General features: G+C 40.0%; 3 protein-coding genes across 5 annotated transcripts in view; all 3 read right to left on the bottom strand.

Annotated features, from left to right (window-relative positions):
- Window positions 1-8,667, bottom strand: part of dnah7 (dynein, axonemal, heavy chain 7) — a 48,061-nt gene extending 39,394 nt beyond the window's left edge. The window contains exons 1-17 of the mRNA XM_088414469.1: window positions 8,598-8,667; window positions 8,388-8,517; window positions 8,039-8,096; window positions 7,596-7,776; window positions 7,090-7,162; window positions 6,885-7,010; window positions 6,690-6,809; window positions 5,751-5,934; window positions 5,503-5,682; window positions 5,132-5,401; window positions 3,996-4,123; window positions 3,501-3,579; window positions 2,666-2,890; window positions 1,780-1,926; window positions 758-937; window positions 546-686; window positions 42-412 (exon numbers count right to left, since the gene is read on the bottom strand). Of these exons, the coding sequence (XP_088270595.1) occupies window positions 42-412; window positions 546-686; window positions 758-937; window positions 1,780-1,926; window positions 2,666-2,890; window positions 3,501-3,579; window positions 3,996-4,123; window positions 5,132-5,401; window positions 5,503-5,682; window positions 5,751-5,934; window positions 6,690-6,809; window positions 6,885-7,010; window positions 7,090-7,162; window positions 7,596-7,776; window positions 8,039-8,096; window positions 8,388-8,517; window positions 8,598-8,667 (2,663 nt within the window). The remainder of the gene's footprint in view (window positions 1-41; window positions 413-545; window positions 687-757; window positions 938-1,779; window positions 1,927-2,665; window positions 2,891-3,500; window positions 3,580-3,995; window positions 4,124-5,131; window positions 5,402-5,502; window positions 5,683-5,750; window positions 5,935-6,689; window positions 6,810-6,884; window positions 7,011-7,089; window positions 7,163-7,595; window positions 7,777-8,038; window positions 8,097-8,387; window positions 8,518-8,597) is intronic.
- A 1,850-nt stretch (window positions 8,668-10,517) lies between these two features.
- On the bottom strand, window positions 10,518-16,295 carry cyp27a1.1 (cytochrome P450, family 27, subfamily A, polypeptide 1.1). Of its 2 annotated transcripts, none has more exons than XM_088414480.1 (9): window positions 16,096-16,295; window positions 15,649-15,830; window positions 14,594-14,793; window positions 13,408-13,605; window positions 13,176-13,339; window positions 12,441-12,607; window positions 12,193-12,274; window positions 11,350-11,550; window positions 10,518-11,225 (listed from the first exon to the last, which is right to left on the bottom strand). In XM_088414480.1, exons 1-9 carry the CDS (start codon window positions 16,291-16,293, stop codon window positions 11,112-11,114), a joined length of 1,506 nt encoding a protein of 501 aa, XP_088270606.1. In that variant the 5' UTR covers window positions 16,294-16,295; the 3' UTR covers window positions 10,518-11,111. The 2 variants fall into 2 exon arrangements, with proteins under 2 accessions (XP_088270606.1, XP_088270607.1); XM_088414481.1 differs by lacking the exon at window positions 16,096-16,295 and adding an exon at window positions 15,925-16,082.
- Window positions 16,296-16,418: 123 nt separating this feature from the next.
- The window catches only part of bcs1l (BCS1 ubiquinol-cytochrome c reductase complex chaperone), a 4,889-nt gene continuing 242 nt past the window's right edge, over window positions 16,419-21,065 (bottom strand). The window contains exons 1-8 of one of the 2 annotated variants that reach the window (XM_088414482.1): window positions 20,319-20,355; window positions 19,862-20,251; window positions 19,423-19,562; window positions 19,162-19,356; window positions 18,867-18,930; window positions 18,623-18,795; window positions 17,647-17,764; window positions 16,419-17,576 (exon numbers count right to left, since the gene is read on the bottom strand). In XM_088414482.1, coding sequence (XP_088270608.1) covers window positions 17,324-17,576; window positions 17,647-17,764; window positions 18,623-18,795; window positions 18,867-18,930; window positions 19,162-19,356; window positions 19,423-19,562; window positions 19,862-20,181 — 1,263 coding nt within the window. In that variant the 5' untranslated portion in view covers window positions 20,182-20,251; window positions 20,319-20,355 and the 3' untranslated portion in view covers window positions 16,419-17,323. Of the gene's footprint in view, window positions 17,577-17,646; window positions 17,765-18,622; window positions 18,796-18,866; window positions 18,931-19,161; window positions 19,357-19,422; window positions 19,563-19,861; window positions 20,252-20,318; window positions 20,356-21,065 lie in introns of those variants that run through there. The other variant, XM_088414483.1, reaches the window with a different exon arrangement.

Here is a 21,065-nt window from a genome sequence, read left to right as displayed (position 1 = left end):
CTTTGCTTCCCTTCCTTCCATACCATCCCTCTGGGCCTTACCGTATCTCCGTCTCGAAAGGCTTGATGTAGGGCGAGCCCTTCATTGTCTGTGTCTTGACAATGTGGTCGTCCAGCAGCATCTGCACCTCGTCCACCGAAGAAAGGATGGTGGTTCCCGTCTCGCGATAGGGCAGGAGCTTGAAGGTGATTTCGGCCCACTCGCTGGTCATCTTCTCCAGGGCTTTCTCCAGGGAGTACTCCTTGCTGGCCGACTCGCTCACCACTTCAAATTCGGCCAGGTGCTCTTCCATGTTAAGGGACAGAAAATGGGACATGCAGAAGGACTCTTCGTCGGTGGTGCTAAGGGGTTTGCCCGAGATTTCGCTCAGCGTTTCCCAGTGGCGCGGACGCAGGCCTGGATTGCACAGCACCTGGAGATGAAAGGACCAACTACTGGGTTGAAACTGGTACCCCATTTCTTTGTCCAAAAAGTGAAATGTGACTAGCTGTGCTTCTGTTTCATCTGTGACTCTACTGACAATCTTGTTTAGTTTTGTTTTTCACCTGCACCATGGGCACGTCCTTTTTGAAGACTTCCACCTTGTCCTTCATGATGGTGGCCAGGCCCAGAGCGTTCGGCACATCCCCGAAGCCTTTCTCCAGCTTGTACAAAGAACGCCAATAGTTGCTGACGTCTCCTTCTATCTGGAACGCGGACAAAATGACAGCACTTCACATGCGGTCTCTTTTGATGACATTTTGGGCGTGGCGGTTACCTTGTCTGGGTTGACCCCAGACAGTGGTCCAAACAGCCACTGCTGGTAATTGGTCAGGAAGTCATTGGCCGTTTCATACAAGCGAAGGAAGGGTGTCAGCTTGTCCTGAGTCTTTTTGCGCAGCGGGTACTGCGAGGCAGGCCACTCGAACGCTTCCTCTTCCAGGTTGAATTCGTTGATCTGTTTATAAGATATAAAAAAAAATGACAGTGGAAAAGAAAGTGTAGTACAGAAATTTCTTAACAGACAATTTTTGTATTTCGCTTTGCGCTGATACCTGCTTAAAATCTCAAAGAATCCCTGAAGTGCCATCAAGTTTTTACAGAACACTCCATAAAATTTTGTCAAATTGACCCAAATGTTAGGTAACAAAGAACACATAAGTGGGTTTTGAGAAAATAAACTGTTCTCAAAGAACCCCTGAAGTGCCATCAAGTTTTTACAGAACACTCCATAAAATTTTGTCAAATTGACTCAAATGTTAGGTAACAAAGAACACATAAGTGGGTTTTGAGAAAAGAAACTGTATTGAGAAAGCTATTTGAAGGTTTTAATTGGGAAGTGTAAAACTAAATAAAAGAGCACACACTTGGGACTGGCAAATCTATCCCCAACCGCTACAAATCTCATGGGATTACAGATACTGTATAAAATCTTTGTGTTCAACTACACAGGACCAGATTTGACACTAATGCCATCTGTAAATAAAAAGAAACAAGATTATCATTAATTACGTATGAGTCCGACAAAAGGAATGTGTGTTTGATGGTGTGATACGATATAAGATTTAACGCAAAGGATGTGCCTTGTGGCAATGAAAGCAGGAAAATATTGCAGGTACAGCGTTAAGCAGGCCGGTGAGCTCATTCTAGAGCCAATGCTGCCCTCCTCAGGTTTTATGTAGTCTTGCAACACATTATCAGCAACTGGAAGTATAACGCGTTGGAATACGGTTGTAAAAAAAAAAAAAAAAATCCAAATGGTTAAAGTGTGTGCAAAATGATCTCATTAAAAATGATTACCCGCTCCATAGCGGCTTCCAGTTTGGAATTGAGAGCCTGGGCCTTTTTGAGGTACTTGCTGAGATCCTCCAAGTCGCCAAAGGATGCAAACTCTTCCACTTGGACACTGTACGTCTCTAATTCCTCCTCAAACAGTTCGCGACACAACTGTAAATGGAAAAACACACATACGTACGGATACATGAAATACAGAGGATAAATACGATCATTTCAACATATAATATGCACAGTAGATAAGAATCTAATGATATATTCAATGAGCGAGCATGAAAAATTATTTAATTAAATAAACTTGTACAGTGCACAAAAGAGAACAATATTATCTAAATAATCAATTCTGAATATAAAGAATATTTTTAAAATGGCAATTTTAATAATTTATCAAGCCCCAAAATATTGAGATAGAACATACAGTAATTACTTATAAGTTTATTTATCTAATTTTTATTACATATTTAAATGTTTCAAATTAAATGACAATTTTTGCATAGTTAGTTAAATATTTAAAACTATTCAAAACTAAACTAAAACATTTTTATTTGAATCATATGCTAGCACATGATTACATATTTAAAATAAAAATTTAAGAAATATTTTAATTTAAACTACATGAACTACAAAAATTCCAAAAAAAAAACCTGAATATTTGCTATTTAAAAGTACAGCACATTAGATAACTGGTTAAATAATTCAATTATTGTCAAAAATACAAGAAAAAAAAACATGTGAATTATTTCTATCATTTTAGAACTTTTTTTACAGCTTTTTTTTAATCTTTTGTAAAATTGAATTGGCCCATTTAAATTCTGACAAGCTCGTTCTATGGGATCCAGGTTTGCATGGTTATTTTGAGTCAATGTGTTCGTAAAAATAAGTGGGGCACAACCTTGAGGCTGTTCTGATATTGGGCGGTCTTCTCTGAGACAATCTGGTCATGCTCCTCAAAGATGGTGGGCAGACGCCGCAGCCACTGGATGGTCCTTCTGTTGAGCTCCATGTCGGATGACGAGAGCGACACAAAGTCAATCAGGGAGCACAGCTGCGTGTTGGAGCTTGCCAACCTTAACTCCAGCTGCGGGAGGTCGGTGGTCTTCACTTTATTAACAAAGGCCTGGTGAGGAAGGGGACACCTGTCAGTGTCCATACACATACACATTCCAGAAAGGAAATGGATGATGAACATGTTTGCCAAATAAAATACACCTAGAGAGATACCACAACAAATAGTTTCAAATTTCAATAAATTAAACATGAAAAATCATATTATATATATATATATATATATATATATATATATATATATATATATATATATATATATATATATATATATATATATATATATATATATATATATATATATATATATATATATATATATATTTATTTATTTATTTTAACTTCCCTAGACACTGGTCTCGAGTTAAAGATAAAGGCTAGTGAAATGGAAATGTAGCAAAAAAAAAAATCAAAAGTGTTTCATGTGGCTTCATCTTCCCATTACTCGGAATGGAAAAAAAAAACTAATTTAATGTATTCTAATGCTACAAATGGAACAATATGGCCTCTCTTGTGAATAAAGAGCAAATTAATTAGAACATGAAGTAACTTGTTAAATTCTGTTACAGTGACTAAATTTGAATGCATACTTGAACGCCCACTTGCTGAAAAAAATATTTCACAGGGAGTACATCATGGTTGAGACTATTCAGTGGGGATACCTTCAATTCCATTAGTGCATGTGTGTCAGGCGGCGTGCTCAGTGCCCTCTCTGCGATCTTCTCAAATTCATCGCATAGCCTTTGGGATCAAGAAAACATATTTGGTATGAGGAAAAACTATTTTTTTTACCTCATTCACTGCCAGCCAGGTAAAAAGGTATCCTTACCGGTTAATGGCAGTAAATGAGTTATTAATGATATCATTTTTTAATGAAAAATTAGGCTCACGGGTGAACTAGAGATGTTTTTCTCCCCAAATCTGTACCCCTGGTCCTCCCTTTCTTGTTTTGTTTTGTTTTTTCAGCTTGAGAAATTGAGCTGCAAATATTGACAAGCCATCAGGCTTCCCGTTTTGACACCCTCTATCGATGATAGTTTTTGTTTTGTTATATAAATGTTAGACGGGTTGTGACTATTATATGAATTTTGTTGCTATGACAATAAATATGATTCCATAGAACCAATTCCCGGAACTTTTTTGGCAAAGCAACTTACGCCATGTTGATGTCTTGATGGCCCTGGAGCATCCGCGAAACCAGTTTTTGCTGCAGATCCTTGGCACGCTTTAACAGGCCCTGAATGAGTTTGTGGGCCTGGATCTCAAACATGCCCAGATTGACCACCTGCAACGGCACATCAGTTATCATATTACAATCGGTGATGAGAAGTCATCCAGTATGTTTCCAAGGCCTTTCTTGGTCTAAGTAAAAAATTGCTTGCTATCTGTAAAATATGTGCTTCTGTTCTTGTACAGAATGAGTACTTTTTAATATCATTTCATTTAAAAAAAAGAGGTCAATTCCGATTATTATTGTGTAAAATAGGTGTTAACGGATTCAATACAAATACGCGTTTATATGTCTTTACAGAGTCCAAATATATAAATCCCTGATACTTTCAGCCAATTAAATCAGCCTATTACTTATACTTACTTATACTTATAACTTCATATTTAAAACGTTTTACTTTAATGTTTAACCATTTACAGGACTGCCCACAAGTAACACTGGTGTCATTATTTAATACACATAAATCCATACCGTAACCTTGCATCATTGCATATACCGTATATCAAGAAATGTATTGGATTTTACTACTTGACATGCAATCTAAAGTCAGTTTGTTTAAATTGGTGAAAAAACATAAAATACACAGTGCTAACATAATGAAGCATGAATGTGTGAAATATAACATCCATTCAACTACGAGTACCACAAACACATCTGACAACAATGAATGTCCTTATAACTTCATTGATTGTGTAACTCAATGTATTCTAGAAACCAAAAAAGAACGTCTTTTATTTAATTGTTATATTTACTGTTGACTCTTTCTGTGTGGTAATCGGCCAGCCTGTGAATAGTGAAAATCTGCATGTAATCGACTCTTATTGACAAGAATTGGGAGGAAACAAATGCTAAGTTATTCATTATCATTTTTAAAATTAATAGCACAAACAATATTTGCCTGCTCTATTGGCAAATATTGTCCTACTTATTTACTGCTGTTTTACGGATGGTTTAAAGAGGGTTTCAAAATAGTTGGCGCTGAATGAGTTAAGCAGCAAAGTCCACCCAGTTTTATACAGTGTTTTTACTAGTGAGGTTGGCCATTGACCTATGTGAGCATACCTTGCGAGAGGTGTACTGGATTTGGTCTATCAGCTGCTGGTAGGTGTTGACTTCCATCATGAGCTCCTCAAAGGAGGGATCCTGCGCCAGGAAATGCTCCATGGCTTCATCTGCCTCCTTATTGATCAAGGTGAGGTATTTGTCGTACTCGTGGATGTACTCCTTGGGCTTGACATACTCGGACTGGATCACCCGGCGGACCTCTTCCTCCTGGGCCCTGATGATCTCTGGCAGGATCACCGGTTTGAGGCTCTCCGCGGAGCTGCTCGCCTGGGAGAAGACGCAAAGAAAAAGAGTAACCGTTTCGAAAAATGTCAGCTTCAAACCGATATGGCGGACATTTGGAAGAAAAAAAAAAAACCTACCGCGACCCATTCTGCGTAGAGTTTGGTTTCCACGCGTGGCAGCATAGAAACGGACCTGAACATGAACTCGTAGATATTAAGCAGTGCGTCCTCAAAGGCTTTGTGGTCCGGCTCCAACAAGATCTCCCGATCGTCCAGGGTCAGAAACAGCACAAATCCCTTGTGCCAAAAAATCTGCTCTGATTCCTGAGAGAAGATAGTGGATCAAAAACCGCAGCAAGTGCCATCACCATGAAATATCTCCTTGTCCTTACAGAAATAGGACAAATGAGCCTGGTGTAGTCGCTCATGGAGTCCAAGACCAGGTTCTGCAACTGGATGGACATGAGTGTAGCGGCGCAGTTAAAAAAAGACTGCAGCTTGTCCATCTGGGTTTGCGGGGGCAACAGTTTACGCCGGCCCCCATGGTAGAAAATGTTGTGCACCTCTGGAAGCCATCTAAATTCGCAAATCACAGCTAGGATTACGTTCAAATGCCAAAAAATGCATCTTCTATACTAAATCGACAAAAAAGAAAGTGCAGTTTCTATGTTAGCAAATCACAGCTAGGATTAAGTTCAAATGCCAAAAAATGCATCTTCTATACTAAATCGACAAAAAAGAAAGTGCAGTTTCTGTAGAATGTGAATCTCAAAGCGCTGACACTCAATTGAAGTTCATGACTGGCCAAAAGATGGAAGAATGTCAATAAATTGAATACGATAGAGATTTGGACAAAGCTGAATTTAAAGGGGAAATCGGGATTAACATTCTATGCTTTGGGATATGTGATAAGCGCCTCAAATATTCTAAATGAAACGAACGTTGTGAATAGTTTGAAATCAGACTAATCTCAAAATTTGGGAGTGTAATAAGAAATTAATAGTTGAACGTCAGTTCACACTTCTTACGCCCTAAAACTGTGTAAAATTCACAATCCAAAGCAACGTTCCTCATTAAAAAGAATAAAAATCACGTTCATTTATAGCAGCACCAGATCAATTTTATTTTTTGTTTTTCTCGGATTGTAGTTATCATTAAAAAGACAGAATACAGATCGAGAGATTTGAGGTTGGAATGGCGGAAGTAAAAAAAATGGAAACTCCTTTCAAAACTCTGAAGAAATTTGTGAACTGAGGTTCCAGATGTGATGGCATTTTAGTTTCGTGTCAGCCCTTCGGCATTCACATGGCATTTTGAAGCAAAGTGCTCACTTGTTGAGAAGGGTTCCTCGAACGTTGCCAATCTGAGCGTTGGCATTTTGCTGAAATGTCGACAACTCTATGGACTCGTTTCTTTTCCGGAATTCGATCGTATCAAACATGCGTACGTCTCTGTGGGAAGACTCCATTTTATGGTAGTTTGATTTGGAACTCAGGTGATGAACGCCGTTTTCAGAAAATACGAACCTATAAGTAGTGTGCCATAGGTAGAGCACCTGCTGCATGGTGGGGTTGAAAGAGTGCAGCCAGTTGATCATCTTCTTGCGTGCAAACATGAAGGTGTCCTTCCATGTCTTGGGAACCCAAATCAACCTGACATGAACATAGAGTGGATTCAATTCAATCTTTTCAGTCCTTCACTATTTCAAAATGGAAGGAAAGATGAATGTACTCGAGTCTGTGAAGAGGAAGATCTTTCAACGTGTCCTCGTCCGTTTCCACTGGATCGCTAAATGTGTATTTCACTGCAATAAGATAAGGAATAATATCACAAGCACCTTAGGACAGATCAGGGACCAGGGGCCCTCAAACATTTTGGGTCCCTGGACCAGAGGAGGGCACTCTGTCTGGACCGAGGGCGCCTGTTTTTTTGACAACCGACAAATGATTAGAATCTTAAAAAAACTAACTAAGCATTGACGGAAAGTGGCTTCATCGTATTCATCATTCAACTGCAGGGGTGAGCAGTCCTTCGGGGACCGATTGAATTCTCGTCGGTCCATCACTGACGGACGCCGTTTTGCCATTCAACAACAAATTGATGACTGAAGTGTAGGGTAAAACGACGGACCGTTGGACTGATGAGTTTGGTTGGGCTTGAAAAATAAATGACTGACGATGATAGAAAGGGGCCCAGGCTGGGCCATTTTGTTGACCGTAGGAGAAAGAAATAATTACAGATTGCAATCTTGATGCTGAGCAAGTAGTCCTCCCTGACTTCATCAAGCAGCACGTTGAGCGTTTCGTTCATGGTCTTCAGGTGACCAGGGACCTTCCCCGTGATGTTCTTCACCCAAGAGTCTTGCAGGGGAGTCAGATTCTCCAGGTTGATGCCATTTTGAATGTAATGGTAATATTTCTGCGACACAATATTCAAAATAAGATCCCGTGGTTGTTATTATTGATTATTTACATTACTTTTGAGCTATAACACTGTATGGCTGTGGCTGTATACTGCAGTGTAAAAGCTATGGCTATTTGGCTGTATTTATACAGCTTTTTTCACAATAAAAAAAAGGCAAATAAAAGTAAAGAAAAATGCCTAAAATCGGAATCAGCCTTTTTCCAGTTGTAAAAATCTAATAATGTAATGGATAGCTGTCAATATGTGCATGTATCACCTTTTCAAAATCGCTCTTTGAAGAGTCGTCATCCTCTTCCAGCTCTTGTGACTGCTGGCTAAAAAGCAAGAATTCTTGATTTTGGTAAAAGTACACTTCCCTTCTGCAAAAACATCATATGTAATCAGGCTCATATCTCCAAACTGTTGAGATGTTCATATACTGCATTCTAATTCCATACTCTGAAAGCAGTTGGGCTAAAAATTACCAAATTATTGGTTTAAAAAAAAAGGTTGATCAAGGAACACAAACAAGTGTTTTCAAGTTACACAGGAGTCATCCAATACCCATCCATACCCTAATGTTCATGTGCCAGTGAGCCATACGAATATGGTAAGTGAAAACTTACCATATGTATTTCACTAGACTTTTTCGTAGACTCCGGCGTTTTTTAATCGGGAGCATGCGGTCCTTTTTTGAAGGCTTTTCCATGAGATTCAGACATTTTTCCGCCTCTCCGCCCGTGGTGTCAACAGACACTAGAAGCAAAAACCAAACAAAATCAATCGCATTCACACCTAAACCCAATCTCACGTTAACATCCAAACGTTAAACCAACTTTCTCCATCTGTGGCCGTAAAGTCCGACTTGAGGCCCGGCCATGGTGAAAATGAAGGTCTCGATTCCATCCACGGGTCTTTTTGGTTGACCTTTGGGAAACGATAACAACATTAAAAGTATAGGGACTCATATCAGGATTCTAGTAAAAAAGATTTTTAGGGATTAGTGAGATTAAAGTGACATACTTGATCATTAGTGTGAACTTGGTGTTGCATGACTCCTTCTGCAACACCTCAATAATCTTCATTGATTACAGAACCTGTAAAGTTAATTCAGTTTTGTTTCCGAATACAATACACGTTTGAAGATGATTGCTGACATGCAATAGCGGAGAGATATGCAATACTCAACTTTAGATCTATAATCGTTTTAAACTTTATCATCATTTTAGTTGTGAGGTTCTTGTTATTAAAAGATTTTTACTTGACACTCTTGGGATGAACTTTCAAGTGCAACTTATTGAGGCTTTCTATTGAGGTTTTGAGGGTCCACATGTTTCACATTGTAATTATTTTATTACTATATAACAAAAACAAGGTGGAACTTTTTATTTTTTAACCCAAAAATGGTACGGGGTACTTTGTGGAAAAGATATTTCACAGGGGGGTACATCACCGAGAACAGGTTGGGACCTACTGCTCTACTACACCGAACATTATTTCAGTAAACACAATGAGTCATTTTTCTTTCTTTTTTTAATTTGATGTTTTTCTGCCCTGGCCCAGAGAAACACTAACACTTGTGTTAGACGAATCTGTTTAAGAATAAGTACTATTTTTTTTTAACCGGTAAAGAAAACGACACAAGCCAGTTACTATGGTAGCCAGAAAAAATCAAAACGTCGCTCAAATGCTCACTCGCCTGAACAAAACACGCTCACGGAAAGCATCCAGGTTGAATAACAAATATTTGAAGACAAACCTTTAACCCGTTCGCGTCTTTATTTAGCCGCGAACAAACGTCCAAAAAGTGGACATGGTCAGACGCATCGTTCGAAGAGAAAGATGGATTTGTCTTCCCGGGATAACAAACAAGTTACCATGGTAGCCACTTAAATCAAAACACCGGGCAAAGACGTAACGATCTGAAGAATGCACATTCATGTTGAATTAAACAATAACTTCTAAGTTCTTAGGCCGAACTAAAGTGTTTTGCTATTTGGTTATTCCGGGTTATTACCTTTTTCAACTATTCGAGGAGCACGTGAATGCAGCACAGGTAGCAAAAAGCCACATTTGTGACGTCCCTCCGTTTGCACACACGTTAAAGTAAACAACTACACTGGACATATTTTCAGAATGCAAAATACGCAAAACACACAAAAATACGAGGTGACGTTCATAAAAGATACAATGTCAGAAAGACACGCTTCAAAAGCCGAATAAAAAATATGAGAGGCATTGAACACGTGTTGCGTTCAACTTAATCACGGCAATATCTAACATGACGCCATACCGGAGATCTCGTAGCCAAATTCACATTCGCCAATTTTCAAATGAATAAAAACAGACGGAACAGAAATGAAATACAAGTTAGTTTAATGTGATTCACACTTGGGGAGGGTTGTGGAGAATGCCAAAAAGTTGGAAAAGCCTTCATCTCGGAGCAGACTGGTTGCTATGTTGCTGAACGTCAACTTTCGGGATATTCCCTCTACTAACGATTTAAAACACTTCATGGCGACAAAAAAAATCTGACACACGTGTAGAAACAACCAATGCATAAAAACACCCTAATAGGCAAGCTGTCTTGACTGAAAAAATCAAATTTCCATGCATGACAGACGGTTCAAGTTGGGTTAAAAGTTCTTTCCTGCCATCTAGCGGCAGCGCTTCATATTTCCACCTTTTCTCCTCCAGCCTTTTTAGAAAATGAAATTGATTACAGTATTTTCATCCGAAAATGACAACACAAAATGTTGCTGTTTTAAAAGGTGTCCTTTATTGAAAAAAGAAGAAGAAGGAAAAATCTTTGTAATTACTATCATGTACAAAGTCTTTGCTGGGGTTTGGCAAGTGCACACATAATGTATCCATTTATTTTGAGGACGTCAAACTCACTTTGACATTTGCCACAGAGCTTCCTTTTAGGGCCTCTACACAGATCCTCAATGGGGTTTGTATCAGTGTATGTTGGTGGCCATACCATGAGTTTTCCTCCTTCCATCGCTTACATGTTTTTTAATGTATTTATTTGATCTTTTGGTAATGTCTAAAAGAAGCCTTCAAAGTAGTTGTGAAGGAAGTGTGTAGTATATTAACAGTACTGATTAAGAGTTTGTACTTGCAAATTAACTGTTGGTGGATTTGTACACCGTACTCTACGGACGTACTGTACTATTATTCAATGAAAAACGTTTCACTTCTGAAACTATGATGCTGCATGACGATGCCAAACACCTGTCTTGAGATGTCGCACTTTAGCTCTTCTTGGCGGTACTCGGCCCCTTTCCTTGTAGAAGCGGGCTTTGTTGTCTTTTCAAGCAAGCCAATTCCTAGGCTGGCTTCTCGTATCATCTCTCCAAAAAATGGAGACTAATCGGTCGATCTGGAATGAGAACTGTGCGGTTGAGACATTTCACCTCGCCGACGCTGGGGTCTGGTTTGATCTCAAAGGTTCTTACTATCTGAAAGAAACAAAGCACAGTATTTTACCCCATTTTTAAAAAAGCAAAACGGAATCATTGTCTTGAGAAGCAGTGTTTATGTTCATCTTAATAGCGGGGGTTTGCGGTGAGAAAAGTGACTTACTTGAAATAGAACCAGATACATCTCCAGCTCAGCAATCCTGCGCCCGACACAGCTTCTCACGCCAAAGCCAAACGGAATGGAGCCAAAAGCGTTTGGCCTCTCTCGCCCATCGCGGAGCCACCGCTCTGGCTTAAAGGTGAACGGCTCCGGGAAGGTTTCCTCGTCGTGACTGATAGCGTAGTGGCAAAACGTGAAGGCAGTCTGGAGGGGGAAAAAATTAATAACATAAGCTTGGGCAGCCATGCAGGAAATCGAGGGACTGACTAAAACGGGTAGCTAATACGGTGGGGTTGTCAAACTGGGGTCAAATTTGCAATCAATTATGTATAATAAAGAAAGACCGATATGTTGTTTTTTGTTTTTTTTGTTTTCTGGGGCAATGCGATACGTATAGTCTAGGTCTCTAGGAGGCCTCTATCTGATGCGTATTTGTTGCCAAAAATCATTTTCAGTAAAACAGCCATCGGGTTAAAAAAGAATTCCAACTCTACGTTTTTGAAAATATTTCTTAGCATTGTTTTTTCAACATCTGCATTTAACAACTACAACATTAACAGTTACAAATTACAATAATAAAAAAGCTACTGCAAATTAAACATTGTTTATTGAGCAACCTTTCATTTCTAACCCTAAATGAACTGGAATTTTAAACACATAGTTACCTGAATAAACAGATTTTAATTACCAATATTGTCGGCTTTCAGATTTTTTAAAAAGGCCGATACTGATGTTCGGTAATATGCTGAATATCGGTGCCAAAAATTGGCTCAGCCAATAATTAGCCAATCCTTTGGTATAGCAATTGCTCTTCTAAAAGTAGACAAGAAGAAGTGTGAGACGTACATTTTTGGGAAAGTGATATCCACCAATATCAGTGCTCTTTTCACTCATAACCCTTGCATTGAAAGGAACGACTGGATACATCCTGTAAAATAAATCAATAAATAAAATTGTGAGCAATGACCAAGTGGGACATAACCACCAGCAAAAATCAGTGAGTTCTCCGCCATGGTGTAACCTACATGAAAACCACAGCACTGTTTAAGGATGAAAAAGAAGCAAGAATAAAATGCATAAATAAAATGCCAAACCTCAGCGTTTCTTTGATGACAGCTCTTAAATATGGCAGGTGGCACAAGTCCCCCGCCGACAGGGTCCCATTTGTTGTTTTCAACTCAGACACTTCCTTATGGAGCGTCTCCTGGATTTTTGGGTACTGGGACAGCAGGTGCAAAGTCCATGTCAGAGTGTTGGAGGTCTGGACCACCCCAAAAAAAAAAAAAGTAGCATTAATATGACAAGTACAGTACTGTACTTTCAGGACGAGCTCTTTTATTTGTACTGGATTGGAACTGTAGCGGAGGGAAGAACAATACATGTTCTTTGCAAATTAAGAGCAAATTAATTGGAAAATGAAACAACTTATTTCTAAACTGTGTTACAGTGCCTCGTTTGCAAAATGTTCTATGCCTTTTTATTATATTTCCTCCAAAGTTTCAAAAATCAGACAGAGATGGTAAGTCACTTTTTTTCACCCCAAAACGCTTTGTGCTAGTTAAGGGTTAGTTTGTTGAAAAAATATTTTACATGAGTGTCTATCATTGTAAAAAGGTTTACAACAATTATTTACAGTAAATGTTTGGATGAAGCTACTTTTTATTTTATTTGTAATAATTTGCACTTCATATTTATTACTAATTTTTGGGTCATCTTTGCTTTAGGATTGTGCTGTTGTTGCTTAACAAGGAATTAAATAGAAAGGTACTTGCAGGTAGAACAGGTACAACAGATTTTTTTTTTTTTTTCATTTGGAAACTTAAACTTACCGTATCCACTCCTGCTAAGAGGAGCTCAGCTATGCTACCATACACATCTTTAGTGTCCATCTGTGTGTTTGATAACAGGTAGGTCAGATACTCTCCCTCCACATTCTGCTTGCACTCAATGCGCCGCCGAATGTCCTCCAGCTTCTGGTCGATCAATGGTTTGGCTAAAATAGGCAGAGATGTCGAAATTATGTGGACTTGGTGCAGTGAAATGACATGCTTCCCGACTCACCAAAGCTGAAGATGCCATCCCATCCTTCGATGTAACGTCTCCAGAAGGGCAGCAGACCGCGGCTCCACCTGGGCAACGCCGCCACGGCCAGGCTGTTGGAAAACATCTTGGCTATAGAGTCGATGAAGTGCTGCGTACCCGCTGGGATGTCCCTTTCCAGGGCGCCCAATCTGGTCTCAAACAATATCGTGGCGATACCTAGATGGATTGAGTCAGAGCTTTCGCAACCTTGATTGAAGCAACAAATTTGGTCTTTAAAGTTAGATTTCTGAGAAATCAATTCTGAATTCTGACTAAGAAGAGAATCTTGAATTTATTCTCAGAATTCTCACTTTAAATGTTGACTTTAAAGTTCAGGGACCCGAGTTCAAATCCACCTGGCTCCGGCCTTCCTGTGTGGAGTTTGCATGTTCTCCCCGAGCCTGCGTGGGATCTCTCCGGCTTCCTTCCACACTCCAAAAACATGTATGGCAAGTGCATTGAACACGCTAAATTGTGCTTAGGTGTGACTGAGTGTGTGAATGGTTGTTCATCTCGGTGTGCCCTGCAATTGGCTGGCAACCAGTTCAGGGCCTACTGAGTCAACCGGGATAGGCACCAGCAAGCCTGCAATCCTTGTGAGGATAAGCGGCTATAGAAAATGGATGGATGGATGGATGGATGGATGGATGGATGGATGGATGGATGGATGGAGGTCAGAATTCTGACTTCTCATAATAATTTGTACTGTGATTTTTAAGGGAGAATTCTGATTTAATTCTTAGAATAATCACAAAGTGATAATGACAAGTGAGAATTCTGACAAATGGGAAAATTCTGACTGTCAAGTCAAATTCTGACTCAAGTCAAAATTCTGACATTATAGTGACTTGATTATGACTTAAAGACATCTTTAGTTAGAATTCAGAGAATGTCAGAAGTCAGAAATTTGATATATAAATTAGAATCATGCCACACTTTGGTTTTTCTTCACTAACCCTAATTATTTACCGAAAATATTTCAGTTGCCCGTCGATTTTTTAAACGATTTATCTAGAAATGACTCATACATCACAAAATTCTATTTGAACAAGGGTGTGTAGACTTTTTATGTCCTCACTTTGTGTTTTTTTTCTCTAGATTGTAAACTAAGTACTGAAACTTCCCTCTTCTTCTACAGGTTAACATCAATGAGTAGGATGCTTACCTTCCAGTGAAAATCGATACAACTCATTGGCCAAATTGATCACCAAATCTCCGGTGGGGCTGCAGCTGCGCACATAGCGGAGCCTGACCATGAAGTCGGCCACCACAGTGTTGATAATTCCGCAGTACCGGGCAGAATCTTTAGGATGCATCATTCGCTTGTTCAACGCCACCCTCATCTTGTACCAGCTTTCCCCCTCCCTTGCAACACAAACATAACATCATCATCATCAAAATAATTCCAAAATCCTGTGAAACAGGGGTAAAAGGCAAACAGAAAATAAACATTATTTCACCAAAAAATATATAGACAGTTGGACATGAATGCTTTGGTATGTTTTTTAAGTTGAAGTTGTTGCTGTGTAGCAAATAGACTAGTTTTTCTACTGCAACTGTTGCATCTCCGACCCAGTACAAGCAACACAACTTGTTCTGAAATCATATTCAATGCGCTGTGCGCTAACAAATAATTTCATTATGCTGACATTGACAAAGGGCACCAGTTCCCAGTGTTTACCGGTGGCTCTGGCTCACTTGTAGCTGCATTTAATATAAATAGTCGCTAGCTAGTGGCACTCGAGTGCTCTAAATAGGCCGGCGTGATAGATATTGACTCAACATATTGACTCAAATGTGTAAAATCTGCTGGCAAATTTATCTCATAGACCCAAATTTACAGAGAGGTGTGTAGGTCTAAAATCAAATATTTGTAGAAAGTAGTGCATTGCTAAGAAATGCGGAAAACAAAAATTGTCATGAAAATTTTTTGAAGTTGGTCGTGGGGAGTTGCACTGGGCACTAAGAATGCCACTGGTGGGAAAATACTCATTGGGAGCCAATCGCAGGGCTCACATGGACAATGGTCAATTGTTCGCCAAACATCTACTGTTTTTTTTTCCTTGTTGATTGTTCTTTTGGCGCTACTTCTGTACCTGGATTTACAGAACACTATCACATGACAGGACTTTGCTCGTTTTACGAGCTGTTGCTTGGACACGAAAGGGAAAAAGATCACATTGCAGCGCAATGGCAATGCTTTTCGTCGTGTGTGCTTACACAGTGAAGGGTCCATAGCCAAATCCTTTCATGTCACGATAATCCTTCCAGAACGACATGTCCCCTCTGCAAGGAAACTTGTCTTCGCTTCTCAAGACTTCCTCCAACAGCTTCGGCGTGTTGAGAGCTATGGATTTCATTCCGTCTCTGTATATTGGCCCGTAGAGTTGTTTTTCATATAACTGATGAGTGAACACAAATGTGGAAAAACACATTTTGAGGCATCGTCAGGCAGAGGTATATCAAAGAAACACGATGCGTTACTAAGTCCTGTACCATGTTATTTGCCATCAAACAGGGGTTCTGTTCTGTAATCTTCTTGGCATCTCATTTTTGTACCATCTGTGGCTTCTTTATGAATTAGACTATTTCCTCCATCGATACTGGTTAGCATTGTGGAAAGGTCAAGGAAAGGTTAAGGAAAATCTGGCCCTGAACATTTTGTACCTGTAGTTCATGCGCCCGACTGTAAAAGCCCTGAAACATCATCCGGAAGAACATTTCCAAGACGCTGACGTGCGGGAGATCCTTCACTGTCTGAGGCTTCTCCAGAGCGCCCGGGTCGGAAGATGTACTCCTCGACCCTCTGGGGAGGATCCGAGCTGCGGGAACCAGACTTCTCTGCAACAGTCGGACAGTAGCCATGATGGGTGGAAAATAGCTTTATGCTTGGGAGTCGATTACACCCGAGTATTCAAAGGGAGGGGCCATTCTGCACAAGAGTTAACCCTTCTAGTAATGGATCCAGTAAAGAGTCAACGCAGAGCAAATACAGGTTTCAAAATCGTTTATCTACTCATTCATTTTTCTATACTGCTGACAAAAATATGACTTTAATCATATTGAAATCATAAGCCAGACTTATAAAAAATCTTTTGAGTTTTGCATTTTGTGGTTGAAAAACACTGGTAAGAAAAGCATGATTGAAAACATTTGTGAACAGTTGAAATTTAACAATTGAGTCATGGCTGGGATTTCAACAACAATTGGTAATAGGGATGTCCTGGTCCCATTTTTTTACACCCAAGTCTAAATCAGTCATCTGATTGTGAGGCTTTGCTAACACCAACTCCAATATGTCTGCAATGAATTGATGTGAGGGGAAAAAAGTGCATCCTAATTATGTAATTTTTTAAGTAAAAACTATCGTGAAAGGTATTAAATTAGTTATGTTAAACAGACCTGTCCTCACCAACCCGCGACATGTTAAACTGGGACATGCTGCAAGTCCCTTTTGCATGTCTCTCTTTTCTACTTTAAAATATTCAAAATATTTCTAGATGACATACATTATCATTGTTATGTGACACTAGGTTCATGTTAGCTTCCTATTACAACTTCACAGTTTCCTGCTATGTGGTGATGGTGCATAGTATAAAACATCAAATATATGTTCTTTTGGCAATATGTGAGCACCTACTTTGTTGCTTTGTGGCACTTGAAAAAAATAATAAAAATGATTATCAGGCTAGGTTTCCGATCACATAGTTGAGATCAGGACATCCCTACTTACTGGGAAGCATAAGGAAAATCACAAAATGTTATTACAGAACCTCGCAGGTTCTGCTTTTTCTCCATGATCAAGCACTCGCGTTTGCCAATGTAGAGACTGAGGATCAGTTGCTCCACTTCTTCGTTAGTTGCATTCATCAAAAAAAGAAAATCTCTAGTCTTGTCATTCCTTTAGTTGCGTGACATTTGCTATTGATCCCGCAGGGTCCATTTTGTGCAGCAAAAAGTGTCCTTGCACCTGAGCGGCGCTGATCTCCGTACGGGCTGCCAATGCGCATGTCGCAAAACGTTCACCCTCCGAGATGGCCTGATCCGGGTAGAAACGTCTAAACATCTGAGTGAGCTGCCAGTTGGTACAATGGCCGATATACTGCTTGAGATCCACGCGGCCTGGCCGTATTAATGCTGAATCTAACCTGTGTGTACACAAAACAATTGTGTGGTAAAAACATTTACAATTATTTTAAAGTGTTTTTCCAAGAGTACCTGTCAATGTAGTTAGTGGTCATGAATACAATTCTGGCCTCGGATGACGCCACGCCATCCAGAGCATTCAACAAGCCACTGAAAGTTAGCCTTCCCATTCCCTGGTAGGCTAAAGGATCTATTATTGGGGGGAAAAAAATGGAAATTTAAAAGTCAAAGTCAATGAAAGTGCAAAATTTAATGTACAATATGTAAAATGATTTGTCATATTTTAAAAATATTTTATTTCCAACGAGAAGGTCTTTGCTCCTCTGTCTTGGCTCTATTCAGAGGCACAGCCTGTTTTACGATTGAGTGTCTTGCAGAACACTCAAACTTGATTTCAAGAGGGAGATTGGCACTTCTATAAGACATGCCATTGGCTCCCAGCACGACCATCGACCAATGAGGGCAGGAGTTGTAATCTACTCCCGTTTGTTACACAGACCTGGACATGCCGGTCTCAATCGTAAAACACACAGGCTGTTGTTGTGGATAAACCCAAAACAAAAAAAACTGTTGAAAATCTTTTACCTAGATTTATTTTATAATAAAATGTTATTTCAAGTGTAAACGCTCATTATTATCATGTTTGATTATGTACAGATTTGACTATAATTCGACTTCAACACAAAGGCATACTAAAGCTATTGCATTGATGGTCATGCATTAGTTGGTGTGTTTGTATTGAAGTTGGCCTTGGCGACACATTGATGGCATGTTACGTTATATTGTTGGGTCTTCCTTGACATGATAAAATTTATACCAGGAACACTAGGAGGTCTGCCACATTTGAATCAGTTTCAGTGTTGAGCCCTGTTTATCAATTAATTTGGCTAGTTTTTTCCAAATTTCCAGGGCTAGCTATTGGGGGTGATTTGAGGTATGGTATAGTTACATGCAAAAAACGGATTTGTTTTTGAGTCACGGTTTAATCGACATGAATACCAGAAATCATGGAGAAGTACTGAGTCAGTTTGGGGTGAGAGGGACCTACTCTCTGTTGGAAGCAGCTCCCGGCTAACGAAAGCGGCGTCCACATCCTCCAAGAGAATGATACTCTGCTGCGGCGCCACGCTCAACAGGTGGTTGAGGCGATCATCCGAGAGCGAGCGATCGCTCAGACTCATCAAGCAGATACTGTAGCCCAGCTCGCCGGCCAGAGCCGTGCTAAAACACAAACAACTGTGTTACAAAAAAACCCAATGTGAGCTATAAATAAAAATGTGTAGAAAACTAACATAAAGCTGCTTTTCCCACAGCCTGGAGGTCCATACAACAGATACCCTCTCCTGTATGGGATGCCTGGGAGGAATAGCAATAGAGAATAAGGAGTAAATTAAGTGGATTCATCAAAATTCATAAAAGTCAATCTATGCATCGTTAATATTTTACACAGATATATTAGAAAAAAAAATATACCGGGGCACAATTTTTTCTCTAATTTGACAATGAATCATTCAGGGGCCAAAAGTGTTGCCAAAGAGTGGCCAAGGTCACCATGAAGCTCCTCCCCTGGAATCATTGATCACTTACCTCGATCAGTGTACCATTTGGGGTTTCCAATAAACTCCTTCACGTCATCTACAATCCTTTCCGCCACACCGGCCTCCAGCACCACAGAGCTGAGGGGTCTGCGTCGCCGCGGAAACCCAAAGGGCCGCCACTCAGCGCCCATGGCTGTATACATCACCGTGCGTCCTTCTTCCTGTTTAAGTGCCAACTCCCTGGCTGAGAAGTGAAAGTCTCGTTGAACATAGAGCGGTCACGAAACTAGTGCACAACGCTGGTGCTTACCTTCTTGTAAAATATTGAAGAAGACTTTTCGGTCTCGGCCCAAGGCTGTGAATGTGACTGACTCCCATGGTGTGCCCGTGTGCATGTCAATCATCTGTTTCTCTCTGGTCCTCTCAACCCTAATCCACTTTCTGCCATACCTGGACAACACAACAGTAAACAGGAGGTTTTACTGTCTCAATCTAAACACATTTTTTTCCTGCCTCCCTCATAATTGTAACACTAAAAAAAACAAAAAAAAAAACACTGTTTACTCCAAAGTACCTGTCATAATTGTAACACCACTTAAAATAATATACGATGCATTTGAATGTCACCCAAAAAAGGTCTGGCTGGGATTTTTAAAATACGCCTTTGTTCTTTTATACCGCATATATAAGTTCAGGTGAAAGTTTTTTGTTAACCCTTTAAAGCCAGAGGATGCTGATTTGGGGCTGACCAGATGATGTGGTTGCCTGGGCTGGGATGGAAGTCGAACTGGGTTTGAACGCGTCCGCTCTCGTGCGCCATGTAGGACGTCTCCACGCTCAGGTGTTGGGTTCGAGTGGCGTGCTTGGTGATCCAACTCAGGAGCCAGTGGTAGCTCTTGTCCTTGCTTGGCACCTCCAGGGTGATCATGTAGTGCCTGCGGAAAAACACCATCCCCACCTGGGCTCCTTTCCTGGCCATCGCCAAGGCGGTTCCGACCCCGACCAGTCCAAAGCCAGCTCCGAAGTAGGGGTTGTCCTTCAGACTGTCCAGAATGTCTGACAGTGGCATGTTGTCACAATCAAATTCCCTGACGCATTATCTTCGAAAAGTACAGTGTCACTTGGATGCTTCTCCTTGTCTAGAAATGAGGACAGGTGGTGGTATTAGTATTTGGATATGCATGATGAACATAGGAATAACTTTACCCTTTAACTCGTATGCGCCTACTGCGGAAGTGGCGAGACACGACAGGATGTGACGTTGAGGCTTTTCGGCTGAGCAGTTGTCGTTTCTGAGTTAAAATGTTGAACGTCTGACGTGATTACTTCATTCTGTTTAGTTCAATGTTACTCAAACCCGATGCGTTTATTCTGCAATAGATTTCGAAAGAAAAATCAGCAATGTCTGCGTTTGTAATGCAATCTTCCGATTGGCACCAGTTTCAAATTTGTGGCATAATTCATTCCGCTTTTAATGTATTATAACGCATTATTACATTTATAGTGGGAATAACACCGTTTGGATATTTGTTATATTTGACATTTCAACAATTTTACCATCAAATTGATTTTCGTGTATCAGCTGGTAAACAGATTTGATTGCGCGCGCGTTTCCACCGTTACTTCCGGAGTTCATTCTACAAGCTCCCGCATGCGTATCCGTCTTGTGCTTCTTCTGCACTATAACTCGAACGCCATTCCAATCAGCTATCGCATTTCGTTTGTATTTAAAAGGAAGCGACATTTTTTATCATAATGAGTACCTTTTGCATTTAATGTGCTAACCATTTGTACTATGGTTACAAATAGCAACATTTCGATTCTCCAAATTCACGAGAAGCTAATGCTATAGCAAAGCTAATTCATCCTGTGGACCCAAGTTATTATTATTCAGTGTAAGTAACATGGCCTTAGTATTCTGTTGTTGTTCCTATTACATAGCAGCTTTTGTCC

The sequence above is a fragment of the Hippichthys cyanospilos genome, chromosome 5 (genome assembly GCF_059441005.1).
Source record: "Hippichthys cyanospilos isolate Australia breed blue-spotted pipefish chromosome 5, RoL_Hcya_1.0, whole genome shotgun sequence".
Taxonomy (NCBI): domain Eukaryota; kingdom Metazoa; phylum Chordata; class Actinopteri; order Syngnathiformes; family Syngnathidae; genus Hippichthys; species Hippichthys cyanospilos.
Note: the sequence above shows the minus strand (reverse complement) of the source record. Positions and strands in the feature narration are given on the sequence as shown.

Bases quoted from the DNA above. Each gene is read 5' to 3' on its own strand.
- cyp27a1.1 (XM_088414480.1), bottom strand. From the start codon at position 16,293: ATGGCTACTGTCCGACTGTTGCAGAGAAGTCTGGTTCCCGCAGCTCGG. The intron at 14,794-15,648 runs GTAAGCACACAC...TTGTGTTGCAAG, and splicing joins GGCTATGGACCCTTCACTGT to GGAGGGGGAAAGCTGGTACA. The intron at 11,226-11,349 runs GTAAGTCACTTT...TGTTTCTTTCAG, and splicing joins TGTATCTGGTTCTATTTCAA to ATAGTAAGAACCTTTGAGAT.